This window comes from Lynx rufus, unplaced genomic scaffold (genome assembly GCF_022079265.1).
Source record: "Lynx rufus isolate CCGP_SWC_20201006 ecotype Redwood Valley unplaced genomic scaffold, mLynRuf1.p SCAF_1, whole genome shotgun sequence".
Lineage (NCBI taxonomy): Eukaryota > Metazoa > Chordata > Mammalia > Carnivora > Felidae > Lynx > Lynx rufus.
The window spans coordinates 188,267,417-188,281,252 of record NW_025814823.1 but is presented as its reverse complement, the minus strand read 5'-3'; the positions used below and the strand labels follow the sequence as shown (position 1 = coordinate 188,281,252).

The 13,836-nt window shown below is 38.8% G+C and overlaps 1 protein-coding gene across 1 annotated transcript in view; it reads left to right on the top strand.

Annotated features, from left to right (window-relative positions):
- TTC1 (tetratricopeptide repeat domain 1) overlaps window positions 1-13,836 on the top strand; it is a 46,309-nt gene that overhangs the window by 19,179 nt on the left and 13,294 nt on the right. Inside the window, exons 3-5 of the mRNA XM_047091715.1 lie at window positions 7,054-7,114; window positions 8,529-8,641; window positions 13,257-13,293. Coding sequence (XP_046947671.1) covers window positions 7,054-7,114; window positions 8,529-8,641; window positions 13,257-13,293 — 211 coding nt within the window. The remainder of the gene's footprint in view (window positions 1-7,053; window positions 7,115-8,528; window positions 8,642-13,256; window positions 13,294-13,836) is intronic.

Here is a 13,836-nt window from a genome sequence, read left to right as displayed (position 1 = left end):
GCCGGGAACCTGCTTTGGATTCTGTCTGTCTATCTCGCTGTCTGTCTCTCTCTCAAAAAAAAAAAAAAAAGGACATTGTAGAGACATATGACAGGGCTCCTAACCACATTATACGTTATACCAGAACCTGGAACAATTTGAACCTGGTAATGCTGCTGAATGTCAACACCACCAGCTCATTTATGTGTGTATGTTCTTGGCATTTAGCATGCTAAATAAATAAGACTCATGATACAATCTGTGCTTGGATTCCAGTAATATTACACAGTATGCGTGCCGTCTTTTGGAGAAAGAGAATGTTCTGGCAGCAGCATAAACCCTAGTCTTTGTACTGGGATCAAGATAGTCCCTTGGCACAGCTGGGAGTAGTGCAGCTTTCTCCTAAATGTACTATTTTTAGCTGTTTCCAAGGAGATATTCAGCATGATAGTGATAATTGCATTAATCCTCAATTTACACAATCTGTGGAAACAGCAGCTCTTTTCCAGTGTTTACTACTTAATGGGTCACTGAGTTGTGATTTGTCAGCTGAAAAAATAAAAAGCCTTCCTTTGAATAATTGGCTTCAGAAATATGATCTGGATCTCTTCCCTCTGCCAGTTCAACCTTTAGTCCTGGTTACAGAGACACTGAGCATAGCATAATGTTTAAACTTGTGGAATCACTATGTTGTACACCTGAAACTTAATGTAACATTGTGTGTTAGCTACACTCAAGTAAAAAAATATAGTTTGAAAAAAGACACTGTGAGCTTTTCCCAGACTGCCTGCTCAGGCTGGCCATCATCATTAATTCCTTCTGGTATACCTTGGATCTAAGTTTTGCCTACTGGTATGTCAGTCAGTGTTCTAAATTTACCAAAGAGTGATTAAACTCTTAACATACGCGCGCGTGCGAGTGCACACACACGCACACACACAACACCCCACACGAGTCTGATCTGGCAGTCTGAGTGATTCATCTGTGTTCATAAAACATTCCTGATGAGTTTGCAATGGAGAACAGATTATAGCTTAAAAAGTAGCTTGAAATTAGAGTTAAAACAGAGACTGAAAGTTCAGAATGGATATTAAACTCTAGTAACTGGATGAGTTGTTCTTCTCTAAAGAATTTTTGTTTTTGCAATAGCCTTTTAAAATATATTAAAGACCTTTAGGACCTGTGATGCATTTATTCGTATGATTATGTAATTTTCTCTTTTAACTTATTAATATGCTACCTTACATTAATATGTATTCTAATGTCAAACTTTTCACCGTTAGAACCTAATTGGCCAGTTATGCATTTTGTGTGTATGAATTAAAAACCGACCATGAATTTGCTATTATTTATAGGGCTGTAATTTTACCTTAATTAAAATTGTTTTATAATCTTTTTCATACCCCCTTCACTCATGTCTCCCACCCCCTAACCCCACCTCTGGCAATTGCCAATCTATTCTCTGTTTCTATGAGCTTGGGATTTTTTTGTGTTTTATTGTTTAGGTTCCACATATAAGAAAAATCATATTTATCTTTTCCTTCATTTAGGGTAATGCCCTCGAGATCAATTTATGTTATTGCAAATGGCAAGATTCCATCTTTTTATGGCTGAATAATATTCAGTTGTGTGTCTATATACATCACAATTTCTTTTTCTTCTTGTTTTTTTGTTTGTTTTGTTTTTACTAGGCAAAGAACTTTATTAACCTTGTTTCAAACTTTATCCCCAGGCTTCTTCAGCTTAATTCACTGCAAAGAATGAATTGCATATAAGCAAAAACTAAAAAGAGCTGCATTGTCCCAGAGGCTTGGGCTTAAAAATATTAGAGATCCATGAACAGAATTTTAAAAAGCAGTCATAAAATAGCAGCTCCCAGTAACTTCTTCAAGTTTTATCTTCTCCAGAAGCTGACTCAGTTCAGTTTGCTTCATTCTTGGAAGCTTCATCAAAAACTTTCCACAGGATCTGGAACTTCATCCTCCTCCTCCTCTCTGGTAGCTAGTGGTTCTTCTCCATCCGCAGATCGTGCGGGCAAAGCTTTAGCCCGTCTCTTCTTAAACTAGTCAGACCATCTGCACCGCGCTGGTTTAAGATCCTGGGGAGCATTTCTGTCAGCTCCTTTGTCTCAGCATGCCCTGTGATGTTGAAAAGTGTTCGCTGCCAAGAATGGCTGGACTTTAGGGTTGTTAAAGTGGATCACTATACCTCGGTTTGTGAACGTATTCGCTTCTTCAATACCAGAGATACTGTTTACCCCCAACTTCTTTAAGGAGAACTGAAGTTTTTTATCATGTCGCCATTCCGTGATCCCCCTTCTTTCAGTGAGCTGCACACTCTGCTTGCAGTTTGGCAAGTTTACCCTGGTTCGTGATAGTTTCTTTCATCTTTTGGGGGCAGAAATGGAACCGAGCAGGGGACTAGGGTTAGCGCTCAGGGAGTCTTGGGCAGAGCAGCTGAGCTAAGGTGGTCACACGTGGGGGTGCAAGGTGGTAGCTAGAAGGAGGCTGGAATGAGGCCCAATCCACAATTTATCCCTTCATCCGTTGACTGACACTTAGGTTTCCGTATCTTGGCTATTGTAAATAATGCTGCAGTGAGCATAAGGGTGCATATATCTCTTCAAGTTAGTGCTTTCATTTTCTTGGCTAAATACCCCGAAGTGGAATATGGGTCCTATGGTAATTCCTGGGTCATATGGTCATATGGTAATGCCATTTTTATTTTTTTTAAGGAAACTCCATACAATTTTCCATAGTGATTGTGCCAGTTTACATTCCCACCAACAGTGCATAAGGGTTCTTTTCTCCACATCCTCAACATTTGTTTCTTGTTTTTGTTTTTTTAAGTAATAACCATTCTAGCAAGTGTGAGTGTTATTTCATTGTGGTTTTTATTTGCATTTCCCTGATGATTAATGATGTTGAACATCTTTTCATGTACTTATTGGCCATCTGTATGTCTTTGGAAAAAAGTCTGTTCACATCTTCTGCCCATTTTTTAATCTGATTGGTTTTTTTGCTATTAAGTTGTGTGAGTTGTTTATATAGTTTGGATATTAACCCTTTATTAGATATATGATTTGCCAACATTTTCTCCCATTCAGTAGGTTGCCTTTTCATTTTGTTCATGGTTTCCTTTGCTGAGCAGAAGATTTTTCAGTTTGATATAGCCCCACTTGTTTATTTTTGCCTTTTTTGCCTTCGCTTTTGGTGTCAGATTCAGAAAATCATCAGCAAGATCTGTGTCAAGGAACTTACTGCCTGTATGCTCTTCTAGAAATTTTTTATGGTTTCAGGTGTTACATTAAAGTCTTAATCCATTGTGAGTTAATTTTTGTGTAGAATGTGAGACAGTGGTCCAGTTTCATTCTTTCACAATGTGGCTGTCCAGTTTTCCCAACACCATCTATCGAACAGACTGTCCTTTCCCCATTGTATATTCTTGGCTCTTTTGTCATAAATTAATTGACTGCATATGCATGCATTTATTTCTTGCCTCTGTTTTCCATTGATCTATGCGTCAGTTTTTATGCTAATACCATACTATTTTAATTAGTATAGCTTTGTAATATAGCTTGAAATCGGACCATGATGCCTCCAGCTTTGTTCTTCTTTGTCAGGGTTGCTTTGGCTCTTCAGGGTTGAAATAACTTTTTTTGAGTACAGTTGACACACTATGTTACATTAGTTTCAGGTGTACAACATAGTGATCCACCAAGTTTATACATTATGCTATCTATGTTCACCACAATTGTAGCTACCATCTGTCTCCATATATTGCTATTATAATATCATTGACTATGTTCCTTATGCTGTGCCTTTTAATCCTGTGACTTATTCATTCCATAACTGGAAGCCTGTATTTCCCTCTGCCCTTGACCTGTTTTGCCCAACCCCCTACACCCCTCCTCACTGGTAGCTGCCAGTTCTCTGTATTTATAGGTCTGATTCCGCTTTTTGTTTGTTGATTCGTTTGTTTTTGTTTAGGTTCCACTTATGACTGAAATCATATGGTATTTGTCTTCCTCTGTCTGACTTATACCACTTAGCATAATACCTGCTAGGTCCATCCATATTGTCTCAAATGGCACTATTTCATCCTTTTTATGGCTGCATAATATTCCACTGTGTATATATAACATATCTTCCTTATCTATTCATTTAGGTTGCTTCCATATCATGGCTGTTTTTTGAAAACCTCCACACTGGCTGTACCAGTTTACATTCCCACCAACAGTGTACAAGGGTTCCTTTTCTTCACATGTTATTTCTTATCTTTTTGATTTTAGCCATTCTAGCAGGTGTAAGATGATGTCTCATTTTGATTTACATTTCCCTGATGATTAGTAATGTTGAGCATCTTTTATGTGTCTGTTGGCCATCTGTATGTCTTCTTGAAAAGACTTTTAGCCGAACTTGTTATGGAGTTTTCTTTGCTTCCAGCATCCAACTCCCCTTCCTAGCTGGAAGAATTCTTCTGCATTGTAGTCTTGTTCAGGGGTCTTACCCCGTGTTCCTCATTCCATTCTCTGACAGCCAAGGCATGTGAGCTATGCTTGGCTTATTGGATGCTCCTAAGCAAGACTTTGAATTTCGATTGGGGCAAAGAAAAGGAAATAGTTAGGATTTATTTGCTCCTATTACAGCCCTTCCACTAAAAGACAGTTAGGGAAGCCTAACTGAGCCTGGGTGGCTCAGACAGTTAAGCGTCTGGCTCTTGCTTTCGGCTCGGGTCATGGTCTTGTGGTTCGTGGGTTCAGGCCCACATCGGGCTCTGTGCTGATGATGTGGAGCCTGCTTGGGATTCTCTCTCTCACTCTCGCTCTCGCTCTGTGCTCCCCCGCTCCCCCCCCCCCCCCGGAAAATAAATTAAATAAATAAATAAATAAATAAATAAATAAATAAAAAGACAGTTAATGCTTTCTTGCTTCTTGACTTAACAGAGCTGCCTTGAATCCTGCCCATTTTCTAAGCCTGTGTTTTTAGGCCTCCCAGTGATTCTGTGAGTACCAGTATCTTTCCAGTGAATCTTCCCTCTTTAAAATTTTTTTACCTGGGGCGCCTGGGTGGCTTAGTTGGTTGAGCGTCCGACTTCAGCTCAGGTCATGATCTCACATTCTGTGAGTTCGAGCCCCGCATCAGGCTCTGTGCTGACAGCTCAGAACCTGGAGCCCGCTTCAGATTCTTTGTCACCCCCTCTCTCTACCCCTGCCCCCTGCTCATGCTCTGTCTCTCTCTCTCTCTCAAAAATAAATAGAAACATTAAAATTTTTTTTTACCTAAGATACAGTCTTTTTTGCTTGCATCCATAAATTGTGATACCATAGAGAACATTACGACCTCTCTCCTAGGTAATACTAGGTAACGAAGTGTGACCATATTCTTATATTTTGATTCCCATCACCATCACCCATATTATTTTCTTGTATTCCCTTAGAATAGCCCTGTTCCAGATATGTTATATTTTAGAATGAATTATTGTATCTGTCGTATATCTGACACATAGTAGATACCATAAAAATGAGATTGATTTTATACTCACCTTTTAGTTTCTTTACTGAGCTTCATCATCTAGAGTATAATAATGCATTTGGGAAGCACCCTGGTCTCAACAGTGTATTCACAAATCTATAGACATATTTTTAATTTGGTTCCTAATCTTTTTTTATATATACATTTTTTAAAGCATTTATGTATGTATATATGTATGTATTTATTTATTTATTGTGAGGGCCGGGGGGGAATGAGAGAGAATGGGTATCCCAAGCAGGCTTCACGCTGCAGCACACAGCCCAACACGGGGCTCCATCTCATGAACCGTGAGATCATGACCTGCGACGAAATACAGAGCTAGACGCTTAACTGACTGAGCCAGCCAGGCGCCCCTCTTTGGTTCCTAATCTGAAGAGTCCTAGTTGTTTAGGCTCCATGCTTTTCCTGTGCATGAAATAAGCTGCTAACTGTATTTCCTCCCTTTGAAGTTTTTATTTAGTCGGGAGCTCTCGTCATGATCCTAGAGTCATGGGTTCAAGCTCTGTGTCAGGCTTTGTGCTGAGCAGAGAGCCTGCTTAAGGTTCTTTCTCTCTCTCCCTCTGCCCCTCTCCCTCACTTGCATGTGTGCGCTTGCGTGCGCGCGCGCTCTCTCTCTCTCTCTCTCTCTCTCTCTCTCTCTCTCAAGCTCTTTCAGAAGGTGGCAGGCAGGCACTTCTGCCAACTCTGCTTGTGCCGACCGTATTGCTAAGATGTTTAGGTCTGGAAGCAAACCACATGGGGATAGCATGTGCATCTTTGCAGAATAACATTCACTCTGCCTTTGAGTATGATGGGTGCTTGGCCATCTGTGTGAATTTCTGAGTTGTTAGAAGCAGCTCAGAAACTAAAGATTTATTTATCTCGGTTTCTTCAGACTTCCTTGTGTTATCCTGTTAACAGAATATTGCCCTGACCCTGCAGATGGGCTTTGTTCCCTGTAACACACTCTACCAGCATTCTGTAGGTCATCTTTATCATGTAAACCACACTTGTAGTTCAGTATATATTAAATAACTTATTTTACAGAAAAGTAATAGTTCGTATTTATTGTGCCCTTATTTACCAGGCAGTGTATTAGGTGCTTTATGCACCTTATCACTTTAATCCATACAACTATAAAGCCTCATTTTTTAGAGGAAGAAACTAAGGCTTAGAAGGATCGGGAACTTGTCCAAAATACATTTAACAAGTAGCAGATTCAGAATTTGAATTTGCAGAGGTGTGCATGCCAGTGGGTATGTTGTTTAGTTTTATTTTGAGTAAAGAGAAATTAAATGATACCTAAATTACTATTCCATGCAAAATATTTAAACACCAGAAACCCAGGTTTTGTGTTTTAAACATCAAGAATGCAATTGATGATTTGCCAGATGGTCAGGTGTTTCTCTGTATCTGTTTGAGATTTAGATAAAACTGACCCAGTTCTCAAAAGTCAAGCTGAAAAAACAAAATCAGTTACTTCCTGTTAAAAGCCTAATGAAAACTAACCTTTTTGCTCACTTATAACATTGTGAGAAATGATGTAATTGATCTCTTGCAGAAGAGAAGAGAAGAGAGCACTAGACTAAAGGAGGAGGGGAACGCACAGTTTAAGAAAGGAGGTAAGGTTGGGTGCCTGGGTGGCTCAGTCGGTTAAGCATCTGACTCTTGGTTTTGGTTCAGGTCGTGATCTCACAGTTCATGGGATTGAGCCCTGTGTTGGGCTCTGCACTGACAGCACAGAGCTTCCTTCGGATTTTCTCAACCCCCTCCCTCTTTCTCCTTTTCAAAATAAATAATAAACATTAAAAAAAAAAAAAAAAAAGGAGGTAAGGCACCGATGTCTAATCATTTGCGTCCTCATTCTGTTTTAGAGTGTGAAGAAACACCAGAGAACATTTGGGAACAACTAGCAGACCTAAACTACTAACAATACAGTGTTGCTTCCCAGAACCTTGAAATTTTGTTTTTCACCAGGTCCAGATCATTCTCACCTGATGGTGATCAATTACCACATGTCTCTTGGCACAGGCATCCTTTTTCTTTCCTGTAATCCACTATAGATCTAAAAGTTAGGAGGGCAGACTCTTCAAGTGATGCATTGGAAAACTATCCTGCAAGGTTAAAAGGCTGCTGCCTTCATTAATGTAAAAACAGGATCCCTGTTCCTCAATTGTAATGATGCTGTAAAAACTGGCCCCGTGGTTCCAGTGTGGCCTAGGGAAGTATTTTGCTTGTACTTTGGCTGGTCTTTCATGTGCCCTTTTCTTTGGCTGCCTTAAGTAGAGAGATGTTTTCCATTTCCTTCTGCATTTTTTACATTTGCTTAGGAATAACTTGGGTTCATTCGGATATTTTGGGGGAACTATGTGATCTTACAGTAGTATTCTATCACATATGTAAAATGTGTATGCTTTAGAAAACTAGGAGTAGTAACAGTTTCCTCTCTAGTTATTTTTAAAGTTAATTTTTTTTCTTTCTGTTTAGTCATCATCACTTTTTTTTTTCTAAGAGAACTAATGTTTCTAATTTTGAAAGCATATCTCTTTGTATTTTAGTGTTAAATATTTCCAACCTGAGAAAGGAGTGAACAGGCAATTTTCTTTTAGTGCCCTGACCATGTAATTCTGTGCATAGCAGTGAATAAATAAATTTATCACCATTTTCTCTTTAGGTCTTTAGTCAACCACTGATTTTTACATTGTTGCTTTTAGCTCCATAAAATGTGTCCCCAAGCATTTCAGAGAAGCAGTTTTGGCTGGTGACTCCATAAAAGCATAATATCTTTAATGAAAATACATACAGAGAATTTTTTTTATCTTAAGCCATTAATCCCAACTTTAGTCTCTTTCATCTGTCCAGTTCTCTAATCCCCTTTCAACATTCCTTACTAAATGGGTAAGCCAAATGAAAGTTAAACATACAAAACATTCTGTTTGAGACTTTTGTGAATGGAAAGCTATGCATTCTGAGATACTATGGCATACAATAATAGCAGGGACAAAATCTTAATGACCTCTTTTACCTTATCTTCAGATTATATAGAAGCTGAGAGTTCTTACAGTCAAGCTCTTCAGATGTGCCCATCCTGCTTCCAGAAAGACAGGTCTATTCTGTTTTCAAATAGAGCCGCTGCAAGGATGAAACAGGTATGTGTTTTTAACCCTTTTTTTTCTTTTTTCTTTTTAAAAGTTTTTATTTATTTATTTTGGGAGAGAGAGCATATGCACACAAGGATGGGGCAGAGAGAAGGAAAGAGAATGCCAAGCAGGCACTGCACTATCAGTGTGGAGCCCGACCCAGCATGGGGCTCGAACTCAGGAACCATGAGATCATGACCTGAATCGAGATAAAGAGTTGGACACTTAACCAACTGAGCCACCCAGCTGCCCCCTGACCATTTCTTTTTAAGAAGTACATGAACTTGCAGTGTTTCATAGGGTAGCTTTTGTTCCGAAACTAGCATGGGGGCTACAACTCTTGATCTCAGGGTTGTGAGTTCGAACCCCACCTTGGATGTAGAGATTACTTAAAAATAAAATCTTTAAAAAAAAAACAAAAAAAAACAAACAACTAGCACAGGGGCTTAAAGTTGCCTCCCTTGTCCTGCCCATGTATTTCCCTGATGTAAAGGGCACAGGGAAGATAGAAAAGTATCTGGGAGTGCCTGGGAGGCTCAGTCAGTTGAGCATCCGACTCTTGTTTTCGGTTCAGGTCATGATCTCATGGTCATGGGATCGAGCCACGTGTCCGGCTCTACGCTTAGCATGGAGCCTGCTTGGGATTCTCTCTCCCCCTTTCTCTCTGCCCCTCCCCTGCTCCCATGTGTTCATTCTCTCTCTCTCTTTCTCTCTCTCTCTCTCTCTCTCTCTCTCTCTCTCTCTCTCTCCCCCTCCCTCCCTCTCCCTCTCTCTCAAAATAAATGTTTTTGTTTGTTTGTTTAAAGGAAAAAACTTGAGTCAGATTACTCTTAACATTCCTTGTTGGAGAGGTTGATGAAATGCTTTCATGGGAGGAACACTGACAAATTCTCCATCAAGCAAAAAACCAAGTAATATATATCCTGGAATAGCTGCAGCTGTTTATTTTAGACCTCTGGAATTCTAGATGAAGACTCAAAGGGACAGGGAAACACTGATTAAAACTCTAGACTTCAAAATGCTTATTCCTAGGATTCTGATTTTCTGTCAAAATTATGGACACAGGCAGAAATCCAACAGTTAAGATGAGAGGCCCCTAAAGTGTAAAGTAAGTGTCCGGGAAAGTTCAAATGCATTTTGTATCTCCAACGGTTTGAGAACTTTGAACCACAAGAGTGTAGAGAAGAGTACAGTTGTATTTGTTTTGTGTTATATTGGTGTTAAAAGTTAGATTTCTTGTTGATTTATCTGCTATTCCTGTTTAGTTAACATAGTCTATTTTAGTGGATTGAAATGATGTGAGAGTTTTGAAAAAAGCCATACCGATTATTTAAAATTCTGGCAATTTATATCCAAAGCTCAAAGAGTGGGTTATTTAGCATACCTTTAAGCAACCACAAAACATGGTCAGGATTGGCTTAAGTAGTTTTTTGTTTGTTTAGATCAGGTATCTATGTCACTTTATCTTGTTGCCAGAAATTCTCCAGTACCTCTACCAAAGTCACTTCGGATGAGTAAGGGTGTTTGTTGTTTTTTTTTAAGGGGTTAGGGTGGGGATTATTTCAGTAATTAGACATGAAAAAAGGTGGGGGGTTTTTGGTATGTTTAAACCTGTATGTTTGATTAGTGGATTCAGTTTCCAAGGTGAAGTGTTTTTAGAGTGATTCATGTGGCATGGGAAAAGAAAGAATTCTAGAGTACGCAGACATTTTTTGTTCGAAGAAATAAAATAATTTAGTTTACTTAGAACAATATTCATTCATATATTTCTACCATTGACCTGAATTCACACCTAACGGTTTTTACACTTAGCTGGAAAAATCTTTTGCTTTTGCTTCCTGGAGACATCTTGCCACATTCTCAGACTAGAAATTGTCATTGTGAAATGACATCAGGGTTATCTTGAATTTCAGAGAAAAGACATCATACCCATTTGGCTCCTGAGATTTGGAATTCTTTGTTTCCACAGTTGCCAAGTTACTAATACTGCCTAGGTTGAACTAGTATCATTGACCAGGTTCTTGGAATTAGGAAAAGGTATGGTCTTGCTAGTCTTTTGTCTGTCACATCTGAGAAGAACTCAAAAGAGAGTTGTTCTGTGACTGTTTCCTGTACAAGGGATAGCTTTGTTAGCACAGTTGTTTATTCTTTTAAGTTGTACTCTTAATATTTTACGATTCTAAAATTAGAAACATGAAAACTTCCAGGATTAATGCACTGGAAATGATATAAGGAGCATATTCTGAGTTTTTCAAGAAGTGGTGGGTTAACTGCTTTTAGGATTTCTGAAAGGTAGGCTCAGCATCCCTGACTGAACAACACTGACCAGGCTTTACATTTCACATCTGGTGAGTAAAGGCCAACTGGAGTTAGGGCAGAGTTTCAGCTCTAGGCCTGGCTACACAAGAGCAGACAAAGCCCTAAATTTTTAAAACTGTCCTTATATACAATGTGGTGTGTGTGTGTGTGTGAGACTTATGTAAGTTATGAAACGATGGCAAATAGGTTCTGAGTTTTTAATTGCATGGCACTTAAAACAAAATTTTTTTTTAATGTTTATTTTATTTTTGAGAGAGACAGAGACAAATTGTGATTGGAGGAGGGGCAAAGAGATGGAGACACAGAATCTGAAATAGGCTCCAGGCTCTGAGCTGTCAGCACAGAGCCCCATGTGGGGCCTGAACCCACAAACCGTGAGATCGTGATCTGAAGTCAGATGCTTAACTGACTAAGCTACCCAGACGCCCCTAATACACAGCACCTTGGACTGCCACTCTTAGCAGCAGACAATACCTGGGTGCCCTGAGGTGTTAGTAGACTATAAGCCTCAAACAAAGGATTCCAGAGTAAAATGCCATAATTCCTTGATCTGCAGGGGCTGGTTATTGATAAGATGCATTGCCACTTAGCGGTTTTTTAGGGGCACAAAGAATACCACCACCACCAATATACACATAAGTTGTAAAGATTTACTCCTATTTTAGAAACTTTAAAATATGAAATTGTAGGGGCGCCTGGATGGCTGTCGGTTAAGCGTCCGACTTCAGCTCAGGTCATGATCTCACAGTCTGTGAGTTCGAGCCCCGCGTCGGGCTCTGTGCTGACAGCTCAGAGCCTGGAGCCTGCTTCAGATTCTGTGTCTCCCTCTCTCTCTGCCCCTCCCCTGCTCATGTTCTGTCTCCCTTTGTCTCAAAAAAAAATAAAAACATTAAAAAAAAATTTTTTTAAGGAGTGCCTGGGTGGCTCAGTGGATTGAGCTTCTGACTTCAATTCAGGTCATGATCTCACAGTCTGTGAGTTCGAGCCCTGCGTTGGGCTCTGTGCTGATGGCTCGGAGCCTGGATCCTGCTTCGGATTCTGTGTCTCCCTCTCTCTCTGCCCCTAACCCACTCACAGCCTGTCTCTGTCTCTCTCAAAAATAAAGAAACATTTAAGATTAAAAAAAAAGAATTTAATATGAAATTCTGTGTTTTAGATTTATGCAAATATGGTGAGTTAGGGAAATACTGACTTACACAAAAGTATACAGATATCTTTACTACGGGACTTCATAGAGCTTTTAATATGTAAATTGTTACGATGAACATTGGAAGAGAGATAATATAGTTAGTGACTCCCAGATGACTCTGAAACCTTTTTTGTTTGTTGTGGGTAAAATGCAAAATAACATAAAACTGACCATTTTAACCATTTTAAACTGTACAATTCAGTATGATTAAATATATACACAATATTATGTAACCATCACCACTGTCTGGTTCCAGAACTTTTTTGTGACCCCAAAAGGAAATCCTGTACTGATTAGGCAGCCACTCCCCACTCCTGGAATTGTTTTTGATTGAATTCTGAAACCCAGTTTGATAGACATTGTTCTGAAATATTGTGTAAAATATTTAGTGTTTTCTCCAATAGCCATTATAGGAAGTATTGAACATTTATTTGAATTAAAATTTCTGAAATATTGTAGAAAACTTCTGATTTGGGGAAAATAGACATTGCTTGAAGAGTTAAATAGGTTAGTGTCAGAGCTGGATTTCCAGTCTAGTTCTTTTGACATCCAGTGTTCTTTCCACTATGCCATTCTTCTAGATTCAGCAAGTTTAATTAGATATCTTATTTCATGAATTGTTTTGTATTTTTATTTCATCAGTGGATAAATTAAGATTTATAACCGAGACTAATGATAAGCCACAGTGTGTGTCCATAATGCATACTTTCTGGAAGATACCACTTTGGGTGTGAGAATACAACAGCTAGCCAAAGAGGAGGGTTATTAATAGTTATTCATATATCAATCGTTTGCCCTGCTCATTGATCACAACCTTTTCTCAATATCAGCATTCTAATGTGACGTGCCTTGCAAATATATAGGTCAATTGCAACAATCTTTAAAGGTGTTAGGAAGAAACTATGAATAATTTGTTGCTAGAAGGCTTTTACATCAGAGCTGTCACCATTAGTTTGAATTTTAGCTTGGAAATATCATGCATGTTTTCATGTGATGTCTTTGAAGAGTATTGTGCATCCCCACAAGCAGCTATTAATGATCAGTGTATGTTATTGACTCTTTGAACTATTAAGATAGAACTAGGGTGACACATATTAATGTTTTGTTTCCTTTTAGGACAAGAAAGAGATGGCCATCAGTGACTGCAACAAAGGTAAACTTTTTAGTCTTGTTGTATGTTAACATATGAGAGCATTAATTACCTCAGCTGAACAAATAGAGTCAGTCAGATATGTGTAGTTGACCCTTGAACAACACAGGTTTGAACTGCATGGGTCTACTTATACGTGGAGTTTTTTTCAATAAATACATTAAAGTGCTCTATATGTATTTTCTCTTATGATATCTTAATATTTTTTTCTGTTTAGCTTTCCATTGCTATGAGAATACAGTATATAACATATATACATAGTATGTGTTAATCATCTGTTACTGGTAAGGCTTCTGGTAAACAGGTCAGCACCCCTGACCCCCACGTTGTTCAGAGGTCAACTGTACTTGTACATGTGTGTACCCTTATTCTGGAACCTTTAAAAGAAGAAGCTTTATAGTTCAGCCTTCTTGGAGGTACTGTATAACAGTCACCTTAGTATACATGCTTTTGAATAGGTAGTTCTGTCAGTTTATCCTGTGTTAGTAAATATGTGAAGAAAAGTTCAAAGCTACCTTGGCAACAGAAACCCATGGAACAGGATTC